Here is a 9,477-nt window from a genome sequence, read left to right as displayed (position 1 = left end):
AATTTTGGAGATTAATCCTTTGTCGGTTGCTTCATTTGCAACTATTTTCTCCCATTCTGAGGGTTGTCTTTTGGTCTTGTTTATGGTATCCTTTGCTGTGCAAAAGCTTTTAAGTTTCATTAGGTCCCATTTGTTTATTTTTGTTTTTATTTCCATTTCTCTAGGAGATGGGTCAAAAAGGATCTTGCTGTGATTTATGTCATAGAGTGTTCTGCCTGTGTTTTCCTCTAAGAGTTTGATAGTGTCTGGCCTTACATTTAGGTCTTTAATCCATTTTGAGTTTATTTTTGTGTATGGTGTTAGGGAGTGTTCTAATTTCATTCTTTTACATGTAGCTGTCCAGTTTTCCCAGCACCACTTATTGAGAAGACTGTTTTTTCTCCATTGTATATTCTTGCCTCCTTTGTCATAGGTTAGGTAACCATAGGTGTGTGGGTTTATCTCTGGGCTTTCTATCCTGTTCCACTGATCTATATTTCTGTTTTTGTGCCAGTATCATAATGTCTTGATTACTGTAGCTTTGTAGTATAGTCTGAAGTCAGGGAGCCTGATTCCTCCAGCTCCATTTTTCTTTCTCAAGATTGCTTTGGCTATTCGGGGTCTTTTGTGTTTCCATACATCATTTGCTTTTTCTAATGCTTACTGAGTGTTTAGTAACACAGACACAGACACAGACACACACACACACAGACACAGACACACAGACACACAGACACACACACACTCCTTATCTCCTTTTCTGTGTTCGTTCAACATAAGGATAACATTTCCCATATTATTAAAATATTCTTAAAATATGTGTGTTCCATGTATTATATGTCACATACACGTTAATGATATAAAAACCACAGAACATCAGAAAAGGTAAATGCTTTCAAGTCCCTTCACACATGTGATCATTACAGAAGCAGGGCTGGAAATACTTCCTCTCTGAGGAACCATGGCTCAGAGATGGGAAGGAACTTAGGGTTGATTAAGATCTCAGGCTCAAGTACCACTTACTAGCTTCAAGACTTTAGGTTCAATAGTGGATCTAATATTTGAAGATTACATCATTTTAGGGGTACTCCTTAAGGAAAAGGATAAATGTGCCTCTCCTTGGGCAAGTGACTTAACCTGTTTTCATCTGTAAAATGGAGATAATAAAAGTATTGACCTCAGTAGTTAAGAGGATTAAATAAGATACTGCATTATAAAGCATTTGGTAAAACTGCCATGCACATAATAAGTGCTTAATAAGTATTACCTGTGGTTATTATTATTCAAAATCATGTAGTTGTGGCTGAAGTAATCTGAGCTGTTTCCCAGAGACTGCTATTCATCCACATACTTAAGAAAGTTACACCTCGAGCCTTCTCAATCTGGCTCACTCATTCATTTAATAAACATTAATTGAGTTCCTACGAGATATCATATGTTATGCTATAGGCACTAGTCTCAATTAATGTCATCCTTTGAAAGTACAACTCAAATGTCCACATCTCTGGGAAGGCTTCTTGGGACCCTAGGCAGATTCACTACCATCTGGGCACTTACCCCTGCTAGGAACTGGATTTGGACAAGACTACATTCAAGGGAAAGGCTTCCTCTGCCTTTTTCATTTCTGTAGCTTCAGCACTTTCCTCTGTGCCTTTAAAAAAGTATGTAGGTGCTCCATAATGTTGAATGAGTTGATTGAAAGTATGCTTGTTTTCCCACGAGGATTTTACTTTCTTTTGCCAGCTGTTTAGTTTGCAAGAGGAAGCAAGCTGTGTGCAAAATAGTTTGGAGCCTCTGGAAACAAGAACAAGGTGGTCTTTTGCTAATCTTGGTTTGTTTTTACCTTTTCTTATTTTATGACAACTGAACTTCTCTATTATCTTACCAGATCACATTCTGCAAGCTTCTCTCTTGTGCTAATAAAAAAAAAAATATGGCTACATCGGGGACGTCCTTAGGGAACTTGTCCTGTATCAGGAAAAGTAGTTAAGCTCTGGGGTCCTAAAGGCGCCTGGGAAAGTCTAACCAGAAAGTTTGGGGTTGGGTGTATTATCTATTTAAAAACAGAACTGGACTTTGCAAGTTTTATGATGTCCTGGCTTATTCAAGCCATTAACTGTGAATTAAAATTTCCAGATCGTTACTTTTATAATAGCGTTCAAGTGTCAGAAAATAACCCTGACCAGTCAGTACTGGATACAAGTAGATAATCAGTGGCAGTGGGGAAAGCACCCACTTACCAATACATCTGCTTAGGACTTTGCAACGTACAATGAGTCACCTTTTACTATCATTATCCATTTGCTAAACCACCCTCCACCCCGGAAGCAGATGGATAGTGGGACACTACCTTCTTTTTGCAGGCAAGAAACACCGGGGTAGAGCTGGACTGGGAACCGGATCCGACAGCCATCTCAACTCCTGCCACCACAATCATCCCTCTCCTACCCTCAGGAGGGGCTTTGATTTTGTGGGTGTCTTCAGAAAACCATGTTGACCTTTGTATAGGTTTAACTGAAGCATTCTGGTCCTTGGAGGGTGACCTGGGCTACATGGAAGGTCGTGGGCACCTCGCAATTGGCAGCTTTCCATGAATTCCTGTGGTCAGAATTTTAGCTTATCCTTCATGGGGGGGTGGTGAGATGGGTGATTTCATTGAACATTTGCACTTACAGGCAGGTAGAGCTCCTGTCTTCCTGATCTAGTTGGGAAGAGAGATATGAAACATGTCACTTCCACAAAATGTATTCACCTTCCTGGGAATGACCCAGGGACTCGGAAGCATCCAGTTCTCCAAACCAATTTCTGAATTGACCATCTGAAAGCTTAACACTGCAGGTAGGAGGGGGAGGATGTATGGCAGGCCTGGTCCCTAGCACAGGCAACCTTGGGGAGGAGGGCCCCCATTTACCTGGGTACAGGCCTCATCAGCTGTGGAAGCTGAAGAACAACTTTACCTTCATCATGTTTGTGATTTGAAAAAAGAAACCTCGGTTGGCGCAATCCAGAGTCTATGAAGTCCCTAGAAACAGTTGAGAGGCCAAAGCTAGCCTGTTGTGTCAGTAAGATACAAATGCCAAGGACTCAGGAGGGCTTTTCCTGTCTGCCTCGGTGTTTACAGGCCCTTAGTAAGGGACTCCAGGCTGGGCCTCCTCTGTGGCCCTCCCCAGCCAGGACCCTTTATTCCCAGACCTCCATCGCGGCAGGAATCCTCAAGGGCACTCCCTCCTCATTCTCAAATTGGTAGGACTTGAGTCCATAAACCAGGTTAAAAAAAATACAAGAATTCTCTAGTGGAGGTGTAGGTGGTGGCTCTCTCAGAAGACTCAGCACGCCCACCACCCCAATCCCTGCCTCCTCACCAAGCTTTCCCTCTGAAGAAAAATACACACCAGGAAGCTGATGTAAACATCCTGAGGAAATAACCACTGTAAGTGGCTTCTAAGTCTCATTTCCCTAAGGAAACAATCAGCACCTCTTTGCCAAGACAGCTCCAGGTGAGCAAGGAAAGAAAAACACCTTCGTTTTCTCAAAAGGCGTTTGCCTGACTGCCTGCAAAGCGCGCTCCCACCTATTGTCACATTTTATTCCCAGAACCCACGAGGTGGGGAGGGCTGGTATGGTTTCCCCTATTTTACGGATGAGAAACCAAGGCCCTGGGCGCTCCCTCACTCTTCCCTGGGTCACGCAGGGAGCACTTGGGGGATCCGCTGTCTTCGAGTGCCGAGATCGCCCCGCGGCACCACGAGGATTCCCGAGCAAGCCTGTCTGCGGTTGCGGCCACATGGCCTCATTGTCCTCAGCAGGAGTCCCGCAGCGCCAACGTTGGCCGACTCCGCGAACCGCGGCCCCCGCCGCTCTGCGGAACGGCCCCGACCAGGCGCAGGGGACCCGGCGAGCCAGGTGGCGCCCGGAACAAGGGAGGGGAGCGCGCGCCGGGACCCGGGGGCATCCGCCCGGGTCGGCGGCGGAGGGCGACTCGGGCGGAGAGGGATCAAGTGGCGGGCCCGGCGGGCAGCGTGCCCCGTTCCGGCCCGCCCCTCAAAGCCTCCTTTCTTCTCTCTAGCGCTCGGAGGCGGCCCCCGGAAGATCCGGGAGGGGGCGCAGCTCGCCGTCCCTGCCGGCCGGTCCCGTCGCACCCTCCCTCCGACGCCACCCCCACCCAGAGAAATGCACAAAGAGCGGCGGGGAGGCAAGCGCACACCTCCCGTTTGGGCGGGGCTGCGGGAGGGGCCGGCGCGCTCCGCCGCGCCCGCCTTAAAGGGCCCTCCCGCTCCTCGCGCGCACTGCGCAGGCCCGACCGTGGGGCGGGGAGGGCCCTGAGAGCAGCGGGCGCGCACGCCCGCACCGCCCGCTGGAGGTATGGCCGGCGTCCCAGCGGTGCCGGCGCGGCGCTCGTGCGCGTATCAGCGCCCGCGGGGTCTCAGCTGGCGCGCGTGGCATGTGCAGAACCCCAGCGCGGTGCGTTCCGGAGGTCGCCGGAGGCGGGGCCGGCCAGATCCGCGCTGCAACCAGTTTCTGGCTATCTGATCCGCAGTTTCAGGGCCAGTGGGCGAAGTGTTGCCCAAGGGGACAGAATTGCGGGCGCGCGCGCGCACGAGCGGCGATGCGGCCGGGCGTTTGCCTTTGTGTCTCCTGCGCTCCCGTGCAGGTGGGCAGCCCGCGCCGGGGGCCACTTTGCCAGTGCGCACCAGGACCTCGAGACATGCCTTTCGTGTCCGAGGGCTTGGCCCGCCTTTTGGGCAGACAATAGACGCTTCTCCCAGGTGGCATCTTTGGTTCTAGGGGTCGTTTATTTGGGGGACACTAACGGGACTTTCTAAGGACCAGTCTCTTAGAGCCGGGCCCCTGGCATCAGAGTTGGGCGCGTTTCCTTTTCTCAGTCTGGCGAGGGAGGAGACCTGGGGACAGTGACCGTCCTCGGCTGATAGGTGCAGGCAAGTGTCCCGAGCCTGCCGGTCCCGCATTAGACAACAAAGAGAGGCGTTAGCGGCGGCGGGGGAGGGGCGCGGCCGGGAGGAGGACGGGGCGGGCTGCGGCGAGCGCGGCGGTGGGGGGGCGCTCGCTCTCCGCTCGCTCAGCCTGCGGCCTCCGCCCGCCCCCGGCCCGGCGCGCGCCAATCGCCTCCCCCAGCGATAGTGTCAGTAGCATTGTAGAGTCAGCTCCCGCCGGTGACGTTGCGCCTCCCTCGTCCCCCTCTGGAGCCGTCTGGCTGCAGAGGCTCAGTCAAGAGGCGGGGAGGAGAGGAGGAAAAAGCGCTGAGTGAGGGCTGGCGGGCGGGCGGGCGGGCGGGCGGGCGGGAGGGAGTGGAGGAGCCGGGGAGGGGCTCCTTAAAGAAACGCTGCTGTCGCTCGCCTGCTCGCTTCTCGCTCGGCATTGTGGCCAGCCAGCCGGGCACTTGGGGGGCACGCGCGGCCGCCGCTCGAGCTCTGCCCCCACCCCACCCGCCAGCAGATCTGGGGTGGGGACCCAGGCGGGGGCTCCCGCAGCCACTGCCCGGCGTGGACCACAAGGAGCGACCCACTCTTCCCGGCGCCGAGAAAGGAGCAACGGAGCCCTCTGCAGCCGGCCGGCCTCTCCGCCCCTGACCACTCGCTTCCCGGCTGCCTTTGTGGCCGCAGTTTCTCGCCGCCGAGCAGAGGGCCGGCGGGGGCGCGGTGCGCACGGCCGAGCGATGCCCAGCTCGCTGTTCGCAGACCTGGAGCGCAACGGCAGCGGCGGCGGCGGGGGAGGCGGCGGCGGGGGAGGCAGCGGCGGCGGCGGCGGCGGCAGCGGCGGGGGAGAGACCCTGGATGACCAAAGAGCCCTGCAGCTCGCGCTCGACCAGCTCTCCCTGCTGGGGCTGGACAGTGACGAGGGCGCGTCTCTGTACGACAGCGAGCCGAGGAAGAAGAGCGTGAACATGACCGAGTGCGTGCCGGTGCCCAGTTCCGAGCATGTCGCCGAGATCGTGGGGCGGCAAGGTGGGTCCGGCAGGGATGGGCATCTGGAGGTGAGAGGGTTTCGGGCCACCGCCCCGCGGGGAAGGCGGGAGAGGAATCGAGATCCGCGGCGCCGGGGAGCCTTGGTGAGGGAGGAAGAGCCGCGCGAAGGGCCGGCGCCCCAGACAAAGAAAGTGCAGGCAGGCTGTCTCCCAGAGCCGCGCCGCGGCCACGGCGGGATGCGCTTTCCCCTGCGAAAATCACTGCCTTCTCCCCTAGCGCCCCCCACCCAGCCCACCCCGGGAAATAGAATTTAAATATAAGATGCTTGGGGGAGGGGGCCTTTGATCGGTCCTTTGGGAGGGGGGAGGAGGAGGAGTGAGCATCGGATGGGAGGAGGATTCTGGATTTCTGCAAAGCGGAATGGAGCCCAGAGGAGGAACAATGGGTCCCGGGACTGCCCCCCATTCCCACCAGTCCCCCCCGCGCTGGAGGATCTCGGCCTTCGGTCGCCTTCCCCGAACCCCTTTGCCTCGTCTTCAGGGCGGACGGCGGCGCGTCCCGCTGGATCCCAGCGGCATCTCCCCAGCTGACTTTTTCTGGGATTCTCGGGTTTGGCTCGGGACGACTGCAGTCACTGGGGGAGGGCTGGGCAGCCAACGGACTGTTCCTCGAGCGCCTCGCGGGTGGCACCCGCTTTCCAGCCCGTGGAGCGTCCCGGGGTCCGTGAGGGAGCCGCCCCCTTTCCGCCCATCGCGCGTCCTGCCTTCCTGCTGCCCCGTACGCGGGCAGTCCCAGGTCCCCGCGGTTACCCCGGGGTAATGGGCGTGTCTGTCTCTCTCTCCCGCTCCCTCCCCTGCACTCTGGCTCCCAGGTTGTAAAATCAAAGCACTGCGGGCGAAGACCAACACTTATATCAAGACCCCGGTTCGTGGGGAGGAGCCTGTCTTTGTTGTGACGGGCAGGAAGGAGGATGTGGCCATGGCTCGGAGGGAGATCATCTCTGCCGCCGAGCACTTCTCCATGATCCGCGCCTCGCGGAATAAGAACACGGCGCTCAACGGCGCAGTGCCCGGGCCGCCTAACCTGCCGGGGCAGACCACCATCCAGGTGCGGGTGCCCTACCGCGTGGTGGGGCTCGTGGTGGGGCCCAAGGGCGCCACGATCAAGCGCATCCAGCAGCAGACGCACACGTACATCGTGACGCCCAGCCGCGACAAGGAGCCGGTGTTCGAGGTGACCGGCATGCCTGAGAACGTGGACCGAGCTCGCGAGGAGATCGAGGCGCACATCGCCCTGCGCACTGGCGGCATCATTGAGCTCACAGATGAGAACGACTTCCACGCCAATGGCACGGATGTGGGCTTTGATCTGCACCATGGGTCCGGCGGGTCCGGCCCAGGCAGCCTCTGGAGCAAGCCCACCCCCAGCATCACGCCCACTCCCGGCCGCAAGCCCTTCTCTAGTTATCGCAACGACAGCTCCAGCTCGCTTGGCAGCGCCTCCACAGACTCTTACTTCGGTGGGGGGACCAGCGGCAGTGCAGCTGCCACCCCGCGCCTGGCGGACTATAGTCCCCCCAGCCCCGCGCTCAGCTTTGCTCACAATGGAAACAACAACAATGGCAACGGATACACCTACACGGCGGGGGAAGCTTCTGTGCCTTCCTCTGACGGCTGTCCTGAGCTACAGCCCACCTTCGACCCGGCTCCCGCCCCACCGCCTGGGGCTCCACTTCTCTGGGCCCAGTTTGAAAGGTCCCCGGGAGGCGGACCTGCAGCTCCCGTGTCCTCTTCCTGCTCTTCCTCTGCATCTTCGTCTGCTTCGTCTTCCTCTGTGGTCTTTCCCGGGGGCGGCGCCAGCGCGCCCTCCAACGCCAACCTGGGGCTGCTGGTGCACCGCCGGCTGCACCCGGGCACCAGCTGCCCCCGTTTGTCCCCGCCCTTGCACATGGCTCCGGGGGCGGGCGAGCACCACCTGGCTCGCCGGGTGCGCAGCGACCCGGGCGGAGGGGGCCTGGCCTACGCCGCCTATGCCAACGGCCTGGGGGCGCAGCTGCCGGGCCTACAGCCGTCGGACACATCCGGCTCCTCATCTTCGTCCAGCTCCTCCTCCAGCTCTTCATCCTCCTCCTCTGGGTTGCGGCGTAAGGGCAGCCGTGACTGCTCCGTGTGCTTTGAGAGCGAAGTAATCGCCGCACTGGTGCCCTGCGGCCACAACCTCTTTTGCATGGAGTGCGCCAACCGCATCTGTGAGAAGAGTGAGCCTGAATGCCCGGTCTGCCACACCGCGGTCACTCAGGCCATCCGCATCTTTTCTTGAAGGCGGCGCGTACCACGCGGGGGATGGAGAACCCGCTTCCCTCCATCCTCACTCCCCAGCGCCTCTTTGCCTACTTGGTGCCCCACCTTCTCCTCCCCGCCTCCCTGCTCACACTCTGAGATCCGAAGAGGAGCTTGGAAAGCTGTAGTATCCGCTCATTTTTTAAATTTCAATTTTTAAACAAAAGAACTTGCCAGGATATCTGCATCAAGAGTACTGTAGCCTGGGAAACCTCCGAACCACCTTAAATGCATGCTCTATAAATAATAGGAACGGCGACATTCTAGTAATGATAGTTTTTACACTGTACTTAATAGGAAGCTTCCAAAAGAAGAAAACCCCACAAGTTTTCCATTTTCTTAAAGTAGGAAAAAAATGAACAATAATTATTATGATGAAGATGATAATAATAGTGCTATGGGATGTGTGGACTGTTTTAGTGTGTTCCCCTCTGTGGCTGGGTTCCTACGATGCTTATTATAGAACACAGTGGATCCTTTTTGAATGTTCGTGGAAGGGCCAGGAGTTCCTGTGAAACCAGGATACTGCAGCTTTATTAAAGTTAAAGAAACTGTAACATATCTCTTATATATTAAAAAACGTTTAAAAGTTTTAAAGAGAAATTGCATTAATACAGATTGAAGTATTTTATTCTTTTTTGACTTGAAAAATTATATTTCATATTGCAAAGATGTTTACAAGTATTTTAATTTAAGTTCAGTGAACTTTTTTGTAGCTGGGTTAAATCTTTTTATTTTAGTATGGCCTTATGGCAAAGAACACTGTATTATTTTAATAATCACACAATTGTGACGGAATTACAAACCATAAAATGTGTAATGTTTTGAACAGTATTCTGTTGGGATGGAGATTTTATAGGTTCAGACAAATCTTCTAGATCTGCTTCACCCAGCATATTTTCTATTCAGTGATATAAAGCATATTTTATTCTATATTATTACAAAAAACGGAAATGTATAAACATGTCAAAAGGAACTGTTGATGCTTTCTAACATTTGTATAAATAGAATTCAGTGCAAGTTACAAAAATTCTGTTGCACCACTATAGTTTTAGTATTTCTATTTTAATACATTTGTTTACCACTTGTTTATGTATATGTAGGTGATGTTACTTGAGCTTAAATGTACTTTACTGAGCAAAGTTTAAAAAAACAAAGTATATTTTATTTTATGATAAAGGGCCTTTAACCTCATGGTCAAATACTAATATTATATTTGCTGAGACAAGATTTGA

The 9,477-nt window shown here is 54.2% G+C and overlaps 1 protein-coding gene across 1 annotated transcript; it reads left to right on the top strand.

The window, feature by feature from the left end:
- The first annotated feature begins 5,653 nt into the window (after window positions 1-5,653).
- On the top strand, window positions 5,654-8,905 carry MEX3B (mex-3 RNA binding family member B). The gene is made up of 2 exons (XM_007108631.4): window positions 5,654-5,942; window positions 6,775-8,905. The coding sequence occupies exons 1-2, from the start codon at window positions 5,654-5,656 to the stop codon at window positions 8,220-8,222; spliced, it is 1,737 nt and encodes a 578-aa protein (XP_007108693.2). The 3' UTR covers window positions 8,223-8,905.
- Window positions 8,906-9,477: the final 572 nt, after the last annotated feature.

This window comes from Physeter macrocephalus, chromosome 11 (genome assembly GCF_002837175.3).
Source record: "Physeter macrocephalus isolate SW-GA chromosome 11, ASM283717v5, whole genome shotgun sequence".
NCBI lineage: Eukaryota > Metazoa > Chordata > Mammalia > Artiodactyla > Physeteridae > Physeter > Physeter macrocephalus.
This window is presented reverse-complemented; position numbering and strand designations above follow the sequence as displayed.